At 39.1% G+C, this 20,720-nt stretch overlaps 1 protein-coding gene across 1 annotated transcript in view; it reads right to left on the reverse strand.

Annotated features, from left to right (window-relative positions):
* Positions 1-19,568, reverse strand: part of LOC137292231 (PDZ domain-containing protein GIPC1-like) — a 39,542-nt gene extending 19,974 nt beyond the window's left edge. Inside the window, exon 1 of the mRNA XM_067823811.1 lies at positions 18,947-19,568. Within this exon, the coding sequence (XP_067679912.1) occupies positions 18,947-19,225 (279 nt within the window). The 5' untranslated portion in view covers positions 19,226-19,568. The remainder of the gene's footprint in view (positions 1-18,946) is intronic.
* Positions 19,569-20,720: the final 1,152 nt, after the last annotated feature.

The raw sequence follows: 20,720 nt of genomic DNA on the forward strand, positions 1-20,720 counted from the left end.
CAAAAAATTAACATTCATTTTTCCCACTCAAAAAATAAAATCCAAATGTTTTTATTGGCCAAAATGAGTGCGTGAGTGGATGAGTTTTACGCAGCACTCAGCAATATTCCAGCTATATGGCAGTGGTTTGTAAATACAGTCAAACCCCGTTGTGTCGAACTCGTCGGGTCCAAGGGGAAAGTTCGACTTATCCGAGTGTTCGACACATCCGTCAGCACTGAAAAGACCAAAAACCAACACGACCCCGGTGCTTAACACATCGTCCTTCGCTGAATTGCTCTGCCATGTTACTAACCGTACTGGTTAAAAAAATGATCCTACACCTTAAATACTAAACCCAAAACAAAACATCAATTTAGATAATCCAACTCCGTTTTCCTCACTTCTCATTTTGTATTTTCAAGGAAATCACATGACCGCTAACATAGACTGTCACATGACAACAACATGCGCCATTGTTTGTTTAGAGATATCCTGTCGGTCCGTGATCAACATGTCACTGGTAACAACTTAATTATGGTTAATTGTTTGAATAAATTTCAGTTGGTAAGTGTGCTGACAATGTGTGTATAGATGCATAGTTAAACATGTCACTTGATTGTTGAGTCCGTTAATCGTTACTTTTGATATTTAGGTAGCACGTTTATGAGGATGACTTCCGTTTGCGCGACTGAAGTTTTCAGTTGCAACAACCAGCTTTGACAGTTCGAGACAAAAGGGTAAATTTGTACTTGTTAGAGCCTTTGGGGACCCTAAAATGAGTTCGACACAACCGGGAATTCGACACATCTAGTTCGACACATCAGGGTAAAAATAAGGATAAATATAAGGAAATCGGCAGGGACCGAGATGTCAGTTCGACACATCCGAGAATTCGTCTCAACCGAGTTCGAGACAATGGGGTTCGACTGTAATAGAGTCTAGACCAGACAATCCAGTGCTCAACATGAGCAACGATCTGCGCACTTGAGAACTGATGACGTGTCAACCAAGTCAGCGAGCCTGACCACCTGATCCCATTAGTCGTCTCTTACGACAAGTATAGTTGCCTCTTATGGCAAGCATGGGTTGATGAATGTCTATTCTACCCCGGACCTTCACGGTTCTGATTGGCCAAAAATATGAACTTATAAGAACATATTTTCTTTATTGTTTTTTGCTCCTTAAACATTGCATAAATTGTCAAAAGTTAAATGCTTTTGATATTTATAAGGAATATAACTTTGGTGATTTTCTTTTATAGCCTTTTCAAGGACAAAAATCTGCTTACAAAACAAGAAAAAACCAACATTCGTCAGGATGGCTAGCAAAAAAAACTGTAACAGCTGCCATCATATTTCATTGACCCAACCTAAAGGCAACAGCTATCCTGCATATTTTCTGTCCAACTAAATGTATTTTGTGTGTTTGGGGACCATTATGCTTCACAAAGCAAAGCTGATTGGACATCTAACAGTTCTTGGACATTTGTGGTGGTTCTTAATTTGCACATGCATTGCTAACAGACATCTGCATATATCATGATCAGTTTGCAGCTAAGCACACTGTGTAGAGTCCATTCTGAGGTGCATCGATATTGATGGAATATTGCTAAAAAGTGGCAGATAACTAATCTCAGTGATGATGAACTCTTATCCCAAGCTCCATGCAACTGTATCTAGGGGGACTGAAAACAGTCTGGACACGGCAAACCAGAGACTGAAAATATGAGCAACGATCCACCCGGCTTGGGATCAAGCTCAGTTTGAGGTATGATTCAACACCATGCTCTTGCTGACATAAAGTGAAGTGGTAGCAAACACAACCAGGTTCCACCCTTGTCCCATAAATTTATCAAAGTGGAAACCAGCCTGTTGCCATCAATTAATGCTGCACTGCTATAAAACTGCACCATACTTGAAGTACCAACTGTTTCATGACATCATGACGTAGATAAGACCTAACAACAAATTACATTTAACCCTTGGATCAGTGATATAGTACAGAAACTTCAGAGCTGCCAAGTGAAGGCAGTCAAGTGAAGTCAACGGGGTCAAGTCAGGGTGGTCAAATCAAGGCTATCAAGTCAGGAAGGTCTAGTGAAGGCAGTCAAGTTAAGGCGATCAAGTCAGGTAGTCTAGTCAAGGCTATCAAGTCGGGGTGGTCAAGTCAGGAAGGTCTAGTGAAGGCAGTCAAGCCAGAGCGGTCAAATCAAGGTGGCCAAGTCAAGGCAGTCAATTCAAGGTGGCCAAGTCAGGGTGGAATCAGGGTTTCAAGTCTTGGTGGTATAGTCAAGGTCGTCAAAATCTCAGTTTGGCTTTACTCTGTGTGTGAAGACACTAATATTTAACTGCATGATTAAAAAATAGCTTGGAGATTTGTAATTTACACAGGTAACCAGAAACAAGACAATGACAGTAAGTTTTACAGTTTACACAGTTTTACACTGAGATGCCATTCATCAGTCAAACATAGATACTGATAGGACAGTAGAGCAGTCCAGTGGTTAACACATTTGCTTCTCAAGCAAGAGCTCCGGATTTGAATCCTTAGACCCATTGGTACCATGTGTGAAGCCCAATTCTGACATTTCCTGCCAAGATATCGCTGTAATATTGGTAAAAGCAGTGCAAGAGTATACTCACTCACTCACTGATACCCCACTCACACACAGAAAACTCTTAGCCAAATAGTCCTCCTTTTTTTCCCTACATATGAATAAAGTACCATATTTTAACTTCTTTAGGTGTGACACAGCCAGAGATCGAACAAAATGAAACACTGTGAGAAGGCAAACAGTGCATGATGACCGGAGCTGGTTGTCAGCTGTCACTGTCAGGTCACACTAAACATCAACCCCTCACACAATCAACACACATACACGACACACACGCCACAAAGCCTCCTTTATCGTGGTCTCCCACTTCCTCATTCTTGGAGACAAAGTAGCTCACTCCACACAGTCATGTTGCTACCACCTTGAACCTGAAAGTAGCCATTGTGGTCAGGATTACAGCTTCTCAGCGTTCAGGTTATGAATATGTAAAGTAATAAAAATTAGTCAAGTAAATAAATTTATTTGTAATCATTTAAATGAGTGAAATAAAGAAAATTTCTCACTTCTCAGTGAACAAAGTAGCACTATAGAGTCAAGAGTGTCCATCATATCCGAGGGGAACTTATGTTCAACAACAGGTCCTGTAACAATAACTAGTTTATTTTTAAACTTTATCTCTTCCATCTGCAGCTGATCCTTCGAGTGAGTGAGTGAGTTTTTTGAGAATGATTCTACATTGCTTTTAGCAATATTCCATCAATATCATGACAGGGGACACCAGAAACGGGATTCACACACTGCAGACATGGGGAATCTAACCTGTGTCTTTGGTGTGATGAGTGAACGCTTTAACCACTAGACTATCCCATTGCTTCTGATCTTGCTATAAGAGTCCAGTGCTGTTGGCAGCAATCTGACCATTGACCATTATTATGACCCTTGGGACATATGTTTGGATATTCTACCAGCAAACAGTATCATGTCTGTCTGTTTCAGGGTCTTCTTCACTGCTGGGGTGACAAAAAGGTTGAGACAAATGAGAGGTGGGATGGTCTGATACTTCTAGGTTTTTTTTGAAAAAAAAAGTTGGTATGACATCCCTGTTCAAATAAAATCCTGATGAAATCAAAGACAACAATACTGATGAATATGTTAATTCCTATGTCGTGTAGAAAGGATTCATAGATATTTAATCACAGACAGTGAAATTTGACCATCAGTATTTACACTGCCTAAAATCTCCTTCGTATTGTATTTGGGACATTTAATGACAATTTCCTTTAGTCAATACGGATTGTCTACTGTTGGGTACAGAGGAAGTCCTGAACATATTCTTTTGTTAGTGTCATGAAAACTGTTTCTCATCCACGTCAGTGGAGATCTTTTTTGTAAAGTACTTGAGATAGACTGATCTCTGTCATAAATTCTAACCACGATTGCTTGTTTCTTAATTTGGTGCTATGACATTTTCTGCTTGCAAATAATAATGAAGTGAATAACTGTGTTTTAATACAGATTTCGTCTTGTAGGTATATGGCTAAAATAATGCCCATATGACAAAATACCCAACTCAATCAACACAATCAATTTATTCTTACTATTAGTAAATGTATCATTCATCATCAATCAGTGTTGGTTTCTGTCAAGAAATGGACTGATCCATTCACCCTTTAAGAGTAATGAGACAGTCCAGAGACATGGGACAGTCTAGTATCTGTGAAGGTCACCTAGGTATTTGTGAAGGTCACCAGATCAGTTCCTCATCCTACACCCATCTGAGAACTGGAGCCGGGAGCATCTCTCATCAGCACCTGGCTGCTTGCCCACACCTGAAGTCACATGCCTTGCTGATCGGGCCAAATTGAAGGAAGTGGTTGAACCTCATTGGACACGACCCTCTACAGTTGACTCTGACACAACGAACACACAAACACCTTGTCTTCCCTCACGACCATGTTGACAGTCACCAACAAAGTCCACAGGCACCCACAGGTCAAACTGCAGTTTCCAATCTGTCAGCTCAACATGCAGCACAATACTACCTATCATTGATTGAAATCAGGATATGAATCTCCCATAACTTTCAGCCAGACCACAGAGCAGATTAATTGCAAAACCTGCCAGTCCAGGCCAAACCTTACCTGCCTGCAAATAATTAAGGTTTAACAAGTGACAGTTTATCATCCAATTGGATTTATCATTCATTTTTACAAGTGAATTCATAGTGATTTATTATTGTGAAATATGATGAATATCTCCATTTACATGTACAAGTTTTAACTCAATTGTGGGTTAATTGGTGAATCTGAGAATCTTGTAGTCTGTGTTGAAAATAACCTGTCCTGGGCAGTTGGGTAGGCAGGTATTTCGAATGCTGTTTTCAGACTGGCACACTTCACAAATCGGACAAAGGCTTCAGCTAAGTGTATTTCGCTGGATACAGACTGAGTGCAAGCAAAATGTTCTGATGATTACATTCAAATAAGACAACAGTGTGAAAAGAATATCCTATCAAACGATCACGAAATCATTACAATGTCTTCTGCAAATGATCGCTAGCAAAATTGTTTGCTTAGTTTGTACTTGGAAAAAAAACTGCTAATGTGTTAGGTCCTGAGCAATATCGAATACTACTAGATTGACAACATCTCCAAGTAATCAGTCACAAAAAGTCCTCACAAGAATGCTTCATATATTTCAATGACAGTTACCATTAAAAGGATTTTCATCCATCTGAATATCACATTTATCTCAAGTATGACTCTGCCTTAATTTGAAACCAACTGTAAACCATGCCTTGAACCTAACTAGCTCTTTGACACAGGAAAACAAATCACTTCGGAACAAAGTACAAATTCCCCCCCCATCCCCGCATATGGGGTTGACAGTACACCAATTGTTCTTGCTGAATTAAATCCACTTTCGATAACACTTGAGTATGAAAGAAAACATCCCACAACTTTCATTCGTTTCAAATTGTTTACCAATGCATAAACACTGTCCACTAACACATGAAGGTGACATTAGCCCAGGGACTAAGCTATAGCAAACATAAGCTGCACATAACACTGCAAATAAAAGTAAATAACCTAATAAATATTGATAACACACCAGATCCAACAAGAATTATCATTTATCCTGACCATTATGGTCCTTTGGCTAAAAAGAGGACCAATGAACTGATGTCTAGCTGAAAACTAATAAATGTAACATACTCAATGAAACGCTGATCATAATCAGAATATCATACCAACTCTATGAGGTATTTGCAGAATATTTTTCCTTAAAATAAAAAAGTTGTTCAACAAACTTTCATTAAAATATTGACACAGTTCCCTATTTGTTACGAGGTGGGAGTGCAGAGAAAGGGACAGTCAGGTGTGCGAGAAAGCATGAAGATAGCACAACACAGACTAATGAATAAATAACTTTCTCAGCATGTGCTCGTGCTTCTCCATGACTAGGATACTGACCTACTTTGAAGGGTAGAGTAGAGTAAAGGTTGTTAAACCACAAAAGTATGCAATAATGACAAGGGACATCTCTGTTGGTGTAAATAAAATGAATTGTTATCAGCACTTATACCTGACTGTTGTGTCTTTGACAAAACACAGGCATGAAAGGCTAAGAGACCTCTCACAAGGCTACTCTCAAGAGGAACATCTTGAGTCAACTACAATGAAATTTCCTTCAAGATTTCATAGAATGAACTCAGATAAAATACTACCTGTTGCTAAGGGAACACAGTCTCCATGATATATTGGTTACCATGGTTATTGGGCAGTTTCGCACTTAAGTATAATGCTTTATGAAACAAAATGGACACTATATCTTGTTTCAAGGATGACCTGTTCAGAATAGATGACAGTTCCTATGTTTCTCAAATTTGCAAGTCTAACTGACTGTGGAAAAAGTAGTTCTTCCCAAAAGACAAATAAATTCCTTGACAACTGTTTCCTGATGCGATGAAAACATCCAAGTCACGTGCAAATCCCACACTTGGATTGTCACATGACCAGAAATACAAGGACGATTATTTGTCTTATGGGGACATTGCTCATGCACGATTGATTGACATGCAAGATGACACTGACAGTAGTGAATGGACAATGTTAATGCCATGTCCATCATCTGCTGACACTACAGCTCAACATTCTTGGTTTACAACTGCCCTTGGCCCTTAGTTACATGTATACTGATCCCATGTCAAGTGCCTGTCTTATACCCCATAGCCTAAGTGACAGACACAATAACCTCTACAAGATTTCAGTGAGTATGGGTTTATGTTGGTTTTAGCAATATTGCAGCCAAATGGCAGGGACACCAAAAATGAGCTTCAGACACTGTGTTCCTGTGGGGAATTGATCCAGGTCTTCAGCATGACAGGCAGATGCTTGAACAACTTGGCTATCCTACCTTTCCAAATGAAAAAGTAAGTCCACTGACATCCTGTTTGATTGACAGTGACTGAATAATTACTCTGTACATGACATGCTTGCACTTATTTCGGAACAACAGTTGTCACAGAACACAGGGAAGTTGCCCAGGCCTTCACACGGCTGACAAGATGCATTCCAGATGAATCACAATAATGTAAAAGCAAGAATTGGCCGACACGCCAGACATTGAAATTATGAGTGACTTTCGGGCTGTTTTACCATGAAGAACATCAGAAATATGTTTCCCATTCTGTGCTATGTGGGAATTGAACCCAGACTGACAGCATAATCAGCAAACACTTTAACCACTAGCCTATCCTACATGCCTGGGTCAATATAACCTCACATTCTGTACGTTTTTCAGGGCTTGATTAAAGCAACTTGAAACTTCAAAATTCAGCCTCTTATCTATAATGACTTACACCTAGAATATGTTAATATTTTGCTCTTCAGTGAGCAGAGACATCAGGTGGATTACAGAATGATGAGAAACTGGCTTGGAACTGTGACTGGTGACTACATGGACAGTGACTGAATGACTGTTTCTGTTAAAGTCATGACATTTATTCTAAATTATGAATAGCAAAGTTAAAGCATCCTATATATTGTATCTATACCATCAGGTGCAACCTGCTTTTTTCTGTTGCAACATGCGTTTGTCTGGTGCAACCTGTTTTTTTCTGTTGCAACATGCGTTTGTCTGGTGCAACAATGTCATCACTAAGACTACACAGGGTGCAAGCATATTTCATTTCCTTAAAACCCTGATTTACAATGGCAGCTGACCAGTCAAGAGGCTGACCACAATACAATTTTGTCACCTGTACCATGTTATTTGTAATGACACATCCAGAGACACCTGCCTGCTTCTATCTAATCCACACTCCAGTGTGTTACAATATAATAATAATCAATATTAACTCTGATCACAAACTGACCACCGTAGTCCATCCACCTGACGAATCACCTCCTGCCACCTTTCTCACAGGTAACTACTAATTACTAGCTCTCACAAAACATCCCTGGCTGGTGACGACTCACAGAGCATCGCCATTAACAGCTCAGACTTTGTGATTGCATTGCCGGTGCTCAGTGCTACTGTAATGGCTGTTATGGCCACCACATTAACCCTTACCCATTGTGACAGGGAACGCCTACAAGTTTATTCTGACCACAAAATTACCTCCTTCATATAACAAGAATAACAACCAAACACAGATACGAAGTCCAGTATTATTAGTTTCATGCTTTGTTTAGTACCATTTAAGCAATATTACAGTGGCGTAACCAGCAACAGGCCTCACATAGCTCTAACTGGAATAATCTCATCAGAAATTTGACGAAGTCTGGAGGCAGCTGTCAGGAAAATAGCAGGTTCAATATTACAAAATGCCAGATAGAAGTATCAAATACAATGTGCTGGATACAACTGTCAGACAAATGAAAGTAAATATCTGCCAAGTCACCAAGTTAAATGAACCTTACAATATCACCACATATCAGAGATATGATGCCTTCGTTGTGGTGGGGTGGGATGTGTGGGGTGGCAGGCTTAATAACCTGCTGGACTGCTGATCTGGTATAAAGTAAACATCACTCACTCAGCGATTTTCAAATATGCAATTATTCACCCAAATGACATTTAGCATGCTTCAAAAAGCACTACCACTCCCTACCCTTTCCCAGAAGCGCCAAAGGATTTGTTCAAGCAGCTCGATGATGTTTAAGCATGAATATATTACAACAACCAATTATGGAAAACGAAAACTATCCGAAACGTATACTTCCTGAACCTGACTAACAATAAGCCTGAATATATCAGGAATGGTCATGTTACACTAACTCATAAACCTTTTGTTAGTTTCAAGTACACAGAAATAAAACTGCTGAATAATTCCTGCCTTCAATAAACTGTCCATCTCAGATAGGTACAGCTTTCTCACACAATATATGACTCTTGTTGTGCAGAGTTGCATCCCTTATTTGTACCAGGATTTTGACAAGGAGTATGGAACTAAGTTAAACTAAGTGGACAGATCCACCTCATTAGGTCCATTTCCATCCATTGGACACATAGCTCCATTTCACATGAATGAAAACTTCAGAAATTAAATGCTTTAGATCTGTTTAAGGTTAAGTATGAACATAAGGCATTTAATGGGATTTTTAAAAAGCCTTGAACTCTTTCACACATATTTACCTGGTTGAGGATACATCTAAAGCAACCACGTACTTGGTAGATAGGTTCTCTTGTTTTGCTTTAGGTAGGTTTAAGTTTTTTACATATATACAAAACATAATTTCCCAATTTAATTTTTTTAGAATTATTTACTTATTTATTTATTTTGTTTTTGAATTGAGAGTTACAATTTACAGTTTACAATTTCCTCAAGAACACAACAATGGCTGTATCTTCCGGAGCAGGATGGCTGACTATACCACTGATACAAATCAATAACATATCAACATTGACATCCACAGGGCTTGTGATATTTTGAAACATGGTTAAGTTGATTTGAAACATTAGTTTACATACTGTACCAATGTTGCAATTGAATCATGTAACATTGCAGTGCATACAACCTGTTTCAACCTCCCAGTTTCAACTTTGTTAAGGGACAGTTTTATTGAACAGATAAAGTGGCATCTTTCATCTATACTGGCAATACACACAGTATCTATGTTGTACCTGGGTTTCTGTAGCCATAATTATGATAATAATAATGCAAATTTATGCGCCTAGGCTCTCTGGCACTACATTATTACCCTGACGGAATTGTACTTTCAAAACTGTTACTAAGCACTATGTTAGTAAGTATAAGCATCCACTTCTCTGGGCTTTAACTATCAGCTGTGAAATCTGCGTACTGTGTCTTGTGTTTAGGCCTATGAAAATTAGCCTTGTTATGGTAACATGTTCTTAATTAACTGCATACGCTGTGTAGGAAAGCAGTATTATTTTCAATAGTTAAAAACACATGTAGTAAGTTTCTCATTAAAAAAAAGTAGACTTGGTTTTCCATTAAAAGCAAGCCCCATGGACATTGTAGCATGTTAATTCCACACTCAGCAATTTATAATACAGCCATATGACAGCAGTTTCTCAATAACTGAATCTGGATTACATAACCAATTGATCAATATCATGAGCAACAAAGACAAGCAAGTTACTAGTCACTGACTCTCATGACCTTACCCACCGAGTCACCTCTTTCCACCCAAATAGGTTATTGGTGAGCAATTCTACTCCAAAATCCCTTAAAGACTGTCACATGAAAAGACAAAACAAAGGTATGCACCCAGCGAAAAATGAAACCATATATGTATCCACGATTTCTTAATCTGGTGGAATGTTTCTCAGATTTCTGTATAACAAGAAGCTTTGTCAGTGTCTGTGACATGGACATGACGTTTAACAGTGAGTGAGTGAGTTTAGTTTTACGTCGCACTTAGCAATATTCCAGCTATATGGCGACGGTCTGTAAATAATCGAGTCTGGACCAGACAATCCAGTGATCAACAACATGAACAACGATCTGCGCAATGGGGAACCGATGACATGTGTCAACCAAGTCAGCTAGTCTGACCACCCGATCCCGTTAGTCGCCTCTTACGACAAGCATAGTCACCTTTTATGGCAAGCATGGGTTGCTGAAGGCCTATTCTACCCCGGGACCTTCACGGGTGGACGTTTAACAGACCTTTATTTTTGATACAGACCAGGTGTAAGAATAAATTTGTCACGTTCAGTATTATGAAACCTGTCTATCTGCTAAAGACCTAGGTAAGAAGTGATCTTCATTAACCTATGCTTGTTGTTAGAGGTGAGTAACTAGATCGGTTGGTCACACATGCTGACTTGGTTGACATGTCATCGTATCTTATTTAAGTAGACCGAAGCTCATGCTGTTGATCACTGGATTGTCTGGCCCTGACAAGATTATTATTACAGACTGCTGCCATGTAGCTGGAATATTACTGAGTGCAGAATAAGTAAAATCACTCACTCACTCATAAGAAAGAGTCTGACTAGTCAAATCGAAGGCTGTGAAAAGTAATGGAATGTCCGAAGATCTTTTTCAAGCAGCAACAACAGCTACAATCTGATTTTAATGGGTCTACAGAGCACACACACAATAATACATCAGCTAAATGCTTGAATAATGAAGCATGACACATGTCTAGTCTAGTGTCCTATGCTCACGCTTAGGATCCTTGTAATTAAAATCACCAGCTCTCATAGTGGGTGAGTTTAGTTTTATTTTGCTCTTAGCAATAATCCAGCAATATCAGAGGAGAGGACACCACAAATTGGCCACACACACTGTGCCCATGTGGGGAACTGAACCAGGTATTCGGCTCGAGGAGTGAACACTTTAACTACTAGACTACCCCACTGCAATGACACGTAGACTTCAATACAGACATACCATGGTTATTCCAGCTCCCAACAAGACCTGATGTTCAAAGTTTTTCTGGAGTCTGTTCATATTATGAAATATAACATGACATTGTTTCTATATAACCATGGTAGATTCAATGAGTAAACACTTCCCTGGATTTTGTAAACTCCACAAATGTACTCTGAAAGGCTGCATCCTGACACTGCAAGGATACCGTGGAAATTCCACACCGACTCAGTTCAAGATAGCGATAAATGCAAGTCTTGCACATACAAATATGCACTGCTTATGGGTAATAGGATTGGACAAGAACACATGACAAGCCCATTCACCACAATCCTGTGCCATATTTGTGTCTGGGACACCAGCGGCCCACCCAACCCTATAATGTGCTTACTGCAGGATGAGGTTAAGACTATTTGTACACATGCAGGCAGTTCAACAACACATGTCCTGAACTGCATCCTGTCTTTGGGTGGGCAAGTTGGCCTTCATTTGACTCTATCCATGACCATTATTTGGGAACAAGTGCAACTGATTGTGAATAAGTCTACTCCATGCTCCTTGCAGTGACAGATTTCCCTCTGTCTGCATTGGAGTCCTTTCAAGTGTTTCTTAACTCAATGTTAAGAAACCATTTCCCCCATTAAAGAGGGATTCTTGGTTGTTATCTGATGTTGATGTATTTAGCCAAAATAACAATTTGGATTTCATTTATATCAAATCAATACATGGAGGATAACTTGTTCATACTTCATTTCTAATGAAAAGGATAAAAAGAAATACAGGGTTGGGGATATTTGACATGCTGCTGAAATTCTGCATGATCCTCTACATGAACATGCCTAATGGTAAGTAAAACCAGTGGTGTATCAGATGAGGACATCGTGTCAAATCTCACACACATGATTCCAGGAATCTGAACTGAAGTTGGCTGCTCTAAATGCCCAATGCAGTAAGATGATGTCAGTCCTACAGCACCCAAGGCAGATATAGCATAGCCTGCTGGGGAAAAGGCATACATGACTGATCAATTGAGCCTCTAAAGCTCAAGAGGAAAATGGGAAAAGCTGAACCCTTCACACAGATCACAAATTGAGAAGCTTTGCTCATGAGAGTAGGTGGATGTCTGACCAGCTTGAAGCACAAATGCCACACCAAAGCACACAATGTGAGATGAACCTCATGGACATGTCAGTTTGAAATTTCACCCACCAGTGAATATATCTAGCTGGATAACATGATAATATGACTGGAAACCCAGCACTTCACGTGACAGGATAGTTTGTACTTCCCGTAGGGAGCAGAGAATGAAATATTAGTGCACTCTTTCAAACGACGAGGATTGTAATGCTGCGGCATGAACATCACTTGGTAAATGGAGTCTGCAACACTAATGGAGTTCACATTACTAACAACGTTTGATGTCGGCCTGTAGGCCTGAGGCTGACAGATTTGTCATGGGTTGACAGATTTTACATCAGCTGGCCATTATGGCCTCTAGCTTATTTTAAGCTGTAAACTGGTAAATAGATCATAACAGAGAGATTGCTTTGAAAAACATGGCCCAGCTTCAAGGATCATATACCAGTCATACTGACCAGGACACAAAGACATACAGAGGAAAATGCACTCCACTTCATTTTGACACAGGAACTGCACTGCTGTAAAGCATGTAAATATTATATTTGGTAGACAATGTACCTCATGAGTTTGTTCTCAGTGTTTTAATTACATAGATCGGTGCTCAAGATGCTCATCACTGAATTGTCTGGCCCGGAGTCTATTATTTGCAGACCGCCCCCATAGCTTGAGTATTGCTGAACCAATCATAAGGCCCATTTCATGATTGAAAATGTGTCATTTCTTGCAAAACAGAACTGATAGTGAAAAAGTATGCCTATTTAGGCCAGACCAATTTTAATTCTTGTTTTATGTTTTTTTGTCTATAGAAATAAGTAGCAATCCTATCAAATACTAAAAGTATTTTATTTTTGACAATTTATTAAGTGCATGTTGGGCAAAAAACAGTATTTTTTTTTTGTAAGTTTAATTTTTGGCCTTTAAAAAAAATGAGGATTTTTTTTTTCAAGCAGGGAAAATATATATTTTTTCCATTTTTTTGCTGTTATTCTAGAAAAAAGATTATTGGTGGATACAGATAATAAGGCATAAATCTGGTCTGAATTTAGCTAAACTGTTTGGGCCTTCAGGCTTGTAATGTGCTGATGCTCAACTCGAATGAACAATCTCTTATTCAGAAGAATCTCATAAAATACCATTCCCTTCCTCCTGGTTCTCACTGAACAGCATTGATGTTCATCAGAAACTAACCAGACCTTTCACATTGTGGCCTCATGTGTCAGTTAGCATGGCAAGGAAGTCGACACAGTCTTTGCCCCGAACTGGGACAACAGCTGGCTTAATGCCTACAGATCCATTGTGTTCACTCAAGGTATCACAATGACAGTCCTTTACCCTCGTAAATGTGTACATGATCTAGCTGGCTAAATTTACACTAAGCCTTTCATACACGATTTAAATAAATGGTTTTTATGTTTGCTCGGTGGGAGGAAGATATGGAGGAGGAATTTGAGCTTATCCATATTAGTTGGCAATGGGGTGAAATAATTCAATTTTTATCTCTCGGACTTTTGGTTGAGGCCTGATAATCAATAAACAAATATATACTTTGGGGTGACTGAGTTCATTTGTATTGGTCTCCCTAGAAGATATTCAGTGAGATATTTTGAAATACATGCATCAATTTTGGCGACAGATGCATATACATTCTAATATTTTGAAAATGGGGATGATAATTAAACATACATGTGACCCTGTGAGAATGGGGAGAGATAATTCAATACACACGTATCTTCCTGTGAGATAAGATGGGATAATTCAATGCAAATGTAGCTGCCTATGAGATAGGATGGGATACTTTCATTACAAATGCATCTCCCTGTGAGATAGGGTGGGATAATTCAATACAGAGGTATCTACCTGTGATATGTGACAAGATATACCAACCCATAAATACACTGGAGACAAATTCATATACAGGTTTCTTCACCAGGTCAGACATATTTACATAAACCATTCTACCCAGGCAAAACTAAACAAAAATAACATCACAACAATCAATGTAACTGCCCACGTAACCATGGTTGACATTGCTTCTTCTCCATCTGGCATAGTTCAACTCACGTCACTCAGATAAAGAGGAATGTACAGGTCTACAGGTTACAAGATTGTCATATTTTCATCACGGGTTTGGAATTTAGATAAAATGCTAATTTAAGCAACAAAAAACAAGAGGAAATATGAAGAATCTATAAAACGACTAGAGCCAACATTTTCTCATTAAGCCAAAGGACTTTGGAAAACATTAGATTAAACATTCATCAATCATTACCTGCTTGAAGATATTTTTTAGGAAATAACATCCTGACTGCATGTACCTTAAGGGCTGTTTTACATTGAAAGTGTCTGGTACAAACATTCTGTATAAATGACAAGAAATATAGACAAAAAATATACTCAAAAGTTTAAACTCACTTAAAACACTCACTGTATGTTATGTAGCCATATATAGTTACATTGAAGATTGTAACTAACTCATGCATTTGAACTGCTGCGTTTCAGGGTAAGTTTTGTTGATAATTTGACAATTTTGACTGATTTTTATCATTTCTTAACTCATGATAATAATGTTTTCAGTGTTAGGAATATATTTTACAAGTAATACATCAGTTTATGTGTAAACAGTACATTTAAACAGTAAGGAACGTTTTACAAAATTTAGTTTTGAACAGTTGCCTGAATTAAGTGGCTACATTTACACTAGTGAGTGTAAACTTTTGAAGGGAACTATAGTTAAAAAATAATTTACTTTAGAAGACCGCCACTTGATTTCAGCCAGGGATGACAAGAGTTGTTTCCCCTGGCTTGCAATCTTCAGTTTAATAGTGCAGTGTCTTCTGTAGCAGTTTCTCTATATTCATCATCATCATCATCATTATCATCATCATCATCATCATCATCATCATCACACATCATACCAGATGACATTAACCATTATTGTGTATTGAACTGAATTAAGCTGATGTCATTTAAACACAAAAAAAAAAAATACACCAGGAACTCTCAAAACTATTCTTCAATGAAACTACGATTTGCTTCTTAGGAATGGTTACTGCAGCTCTATGACAACAGTCTGTAAATTAGTAAGTCTGGACAAGACAATCCAGTGATCAACATCATGAGCATTTACTCTACAACTAGGGTAACAGACAATGTATTGGGCAAGTCTGTGAGCCTGAACATATGATTCAGTTTGTCATCTCTTACAACAAGCATGGGTTGCTGAAGACCAGTTCTAGCCAGGAAATTGTTGCAAATAACAAAAACAAAGTATGCTGTTTCACCTGCTTTTGTCAATGGCTTGTTGTTAACAATGCACAAATTGGATACATGCCAACAAGCCGAGGATGTTCACTACTCCAACACTGGTGTAATCTCATGAACCTGCACAGCAAGTAGCTATGCTGATGCCCACATGTAAGTTCAATCTAGATTTACCTGCTGATTTAAAAATATGCAGATACTATGCCCCTCACACCGACATAAAGGTCATACATAGACCTATAGTACATATCTGTAGTCCAGGTGACTCTAGTAATAATTTGGGGAAAGACGGATATTTTTTGCTTGGCAGGCTGACTAGGTGATGCTTTATTGGCGTTCCTATGATAGTTGATGAATTAAATGCTAGTTTACAGAAAAACATACACCTGATATGTAATTTGAAAAAGATATGTACTTAGTATTTCTTCAACCAGGTATTGTAATGAGAGGTGTCACCTTTGAGTAAGTAAATATGATTAACACTATTTCAATCAGTATTCCAGCGATATCACAGTTGGGAACACTAGAAATGGACTTCATATGCTGTACCCGGGTCATTGTCATAATGGTATACTATGCTTTAACCATTAGGCTACTCAACCACCCTTTGTCTTCACTAACTTAGGATGCGAACTCAGAATTAACACAGAACATACTTTGCTGTTTGAATCTCCTGCCTCACCTAGCTGTCTGCGCTAAAACCACTCACCAACTTTTTCCATCAATACCTCCTTACACACATACACATACTTAGTATCTGTTCATGGTACGAAATGTTTCACATTAAACGGAAATCAATTCACCAACTTAATTTTCTAATAACCACTCTACACGCCTTATTCATAAGTCCTGAAGTGAAGCTGGGCATATTCATATCAGGTCCATCATGGCGAATGTATTTTGTATTCAGCATACCGGCTGAGATCATGACATGACTACATGTTGCTGTTTACTACAACAGTCTGATTCAGCTGATAAGACAATCTAACAATCACAAGCTGCAGTGTGAGAGAGTGAGTGAGTAAGTGAGTGAGTGAGTGAGAGAGACTGGCCCACAAATGGCCTTTACACTATGTACCCATATGAAGAATTGTAGCCAGGTTTTAACTTCAAAAACTAGGTTGCCCATGCATACTATCAATGGGCAAATGAGTTCCGGACATGATTCTGTTAAATGTGTGTGACTTAACTCCACCAATAGTATGCTGCTCATAGTATCAACCACTTGTTTGCCTGGATTACCTTGCTGTGATATTGCTGGTAGATAGCTCAAGCAGTAAAACTAAACTAAAACTAAACTCACTCACTCAGTTTTGCCTGGCCTCAACTAGCCTTTAGCTGCTTGACTTTTCGGGGGAGAGTTGTGTTTAACTGAACGAGGTGGCAATCATGTTATTGTTAAGAAAAATGTCCACACTTAGTATTGCTGAGTGAATGGACTTTTACACTGTAATCAGCAATACTAGTGTATTATCAGTTACAATGACTCCCCAGCCACACAAAATTATGAGGTGACCTTCCCCGATCACTATCTCAACCTTACTGATACACAGAACACCATTATGTGCCAATTTTTCCATCCAGTACTCCCAGATACTTTCATCCAGAAAGCTAGGTTTATCAACTCATCCCAGACTGACGCCTCTTCTGCATGGGGGAGTTTGGCAAATTCCACTTTCAATAGTATTTCTGCAATATTGGAGCTTGTCAGCCTCATATGGGAGGAAGCCAAAAAAGATGTTCACTACTTGAGTGAATCCCACCAACATGGGCCTGGCTTTCAGACAAACCTACAAACAATCATGGAAAATTGGGATTCATCGTAGATCAATGCTCATGATGTTGATCACAGGATTATCAGAGCCAGACTCGATTATTTTCAGCCTGCCAGCAAACAGCTGGATTATTATTGGATGCCGTGCTAAACAACAAAGTGACATGCAAATGATATTCAAACTCAGTAATATGGATGGATGCATGGCATGTTCAAGGGACACAACTCTGTACAACAGTTCGTAACACACCTGAAGTAAGTACTTAGGCAGCTGGTTGCTTGTTACAGTTCATACTGACCAAATTGGGCTAAAACACACTTCAGGTGATGGGACAGGTCAGTAGTACTAGTAGAACTGATTTTCTGCAGTAGTTTTAAGGTGTGGAATCCACAGATCAATAAATGATGGACATTCATTAACATTTTGAGCAACAAGAGAGAGTGAGTTTTACACAGCATTAGCTTTATTCAGTATCACGTACTGGGAGACAATACACAGACTTCAGCTATTTATCCATGTGGGGAATCAAACCCACACTGTAGGCATTACTAGCAAACACAGCACCCACTGGGCTACCCCATAACCCACATAAGTTACATACAAGGACCTGAAGTATTTACTCTGTACACATTACTCTGTACAGCCTATTTCATACCATTTCTACTGTCACACATTAATGTTTATTGACAAATGTTACTAAACTCTGTAGGACTGGTAGAGAAAATAATTTTCCTCCATTCGGATCCAGTATGCACCTGTTCAATGCTTACTATCCCTGTGCGATATCACCTATCAACTGGTAACTAAAAAACTGTAATCACCTCTGATTAGAGGTTGTATTCGGCCATTTGTGATAATACAATCAATACAGAGATGTGAATTAGTGAGGGGGAGACGTACCTGGATGAATTCAGCTCACCCGTGCTTGCAGATTTCTTTTCTGGACGTTATATACTGTTACAAGACAGTACTTTGAGACCAACATCTGCATCAATCATTTAAGGTACTGATATAACGACATGTACCTAGGTTATGTGTTACCTGGTTGCCTAGATTGTCTGATAAATACTCACCTGCTGAGTTATACATAAAATAAATTGGTACCCTTGCTTACAGTGTGGTTAACAATTTAACGAATATCTTCTACGCATATATTTATATATGCTGTGTCACCAAATCCACCCAAGTCAATGACACACCTTCATACCTGTCACCTCAAATCATATCCATCTTTCAAGTTCACATATGGTATGTATTCATACTCACCATTAAGGAAAATATATACAATCAAGTTACGTTAAAATAATTTCACCTGTACCTACCTGTGTTGGCAATAATCACCGTCGGTGTATACATAAAGATATATACTCCAGGTATTTTACTTACTTCAGACACCGGCATCTCATAACATTCTGCTATCTTCCCGTACAGTTCTTTCACATTGGTAAATCCCTGTATGATTCCGGTAGGCGATCCCTGTGCTAGTTGACAGTGAAACACGAGTTTTGGCCTAGGCGGAGGTTGTGCAGGGGAGTTGTCCTTTGCCACTTTACCTCCTCCATTTGTTTCGGGACTACCCGCTGGGCGTGACGGTTCATCGGTCGGAGATTGTTGATTTTGTGTCAAGTTCTCCTTACTTTTGTTTTTCTTACCAAATATAGGCATTTCTGACAGTCTTTGGTGAACCAAAACTCTGATATTTGTCTGTGTCTCCTCGATTCCGTTCTGTTGTCGTAGAAATAGCCGTCACCTATCCTCGCTCCAAGAATATGGCCGACCTGAGGTAAGACGGAAGTTACGTATGTCGATCACCGTAGGGCGGGGCCAGAGCTATAATAAACTCAGGTGCGCCAACAAACTCACGCTCTTTTCAAAATCACCTACCCACCCGCTGGGGTATGACAGTCCTTGGTTAATTAAGGCAAATTCACCTGCCAGGTACGACAATGATCAACTTTCAGTATGTGCCACTGAAGTCGAATCACTTTCCAATGTCACTCAAGTCAGTGTATTTGATTGGCTAGTCTTCTACATTATATGCGGTATGTGCAAGACATTTCAACGTGGTGAAATCAATTGAAAATATTACCGGGGCTTTAGAAAAAAGAACAGCTGCGTGTTAAATTATATCCACTCACACTTGGGCATGAATCACGATGTATCTGTCTGTGACGTAGAATAAATACGTATATTTTCTTCCGCGTTAGCATATTTCAGAAACTAACCAATGAACATCGCCGTTACAAATGCGACAGGTGCCCGGTGATAGTGTACCTGTGTGTATGTAACTACACCTTGGTTTGTTTCCCAAATGCCAAGGTGCATTTCGCATGCCAGGTTGTCGGCTGCACACCTTTCGTCTCAAGGAACGGCGCGCACGGAATAGAGGACCAGCGCTTTTCTGCTAAATTAAACCTTACTCAAAGTTTAATCGGTCGGAAAATAAATAAAATCCAACAAGACGAAACCTTACTTTTTTCTTCCTTACAGGTGTCAACTTTTCAATTCCAGAATTTTAAATACGGCACTTGACGTCACAGACGCTGAATTTAGCAGAAAGAAACTCGGTTACTGTGTTTTTATGAATCGGGGAGGTTTTTTGTGCAGTTTTAGAAAGATGAAGCTGATCGATCGGTTTTAAGAAAAAAATAGAACTTTTCACAAATAAAAAGTGCCGCTTGAATACAAATGTAGACCTCCTGTTTGGGACAGTATTATATATAAGTGAATCGGTGTCATTAGAACAAGCGTAGTTATGCGAAAGTAATTTCTAACTCTACTCTAAAAGTTAGAGTATTTCTAACGTTCAGTATACGGAGATGGGATTTGTGGGGTTGCCACCAACAATTTCACGACAAATAGAAATCGAGCTGTTTAGTGGCTCACAGAAAACGCTCAGACATCTCAAAAGAAATTCGCCCAGACAGTTGGTACACGTTTTTACTTCAGTGAGGCTGGCTGAATTTCTGCCGACACCAGGACTTTATGAATGACGATGCCGTTAAAAGCATACTCCATGTGTGTTTGTTGTCGGGACAATTACAGAAATATGACAGTGACTTGTGCAAAATCGATTCTGCTCTGAACAAAGGGTTGAAATAATGAGCAACGACACGACATTGCGGATATCATGACACGCAATCTATAAAACACCCCCGTT

This window comes from Haliotis asinina, chromosome 7 (genome assembly GCF_037392515.1).
Source record: "Haliotis asinina isolate JCU_RB_2024 chromosome 7, JCU_Hal_asi_v2, whole genome shotgun sequence".
Taxonomy (NCBI): Eukaryota; Metazoa; Mollusca; class Gastropoda; order Lepetellida; family Haliotidae; genus Haliotis; species Haliotis asinina.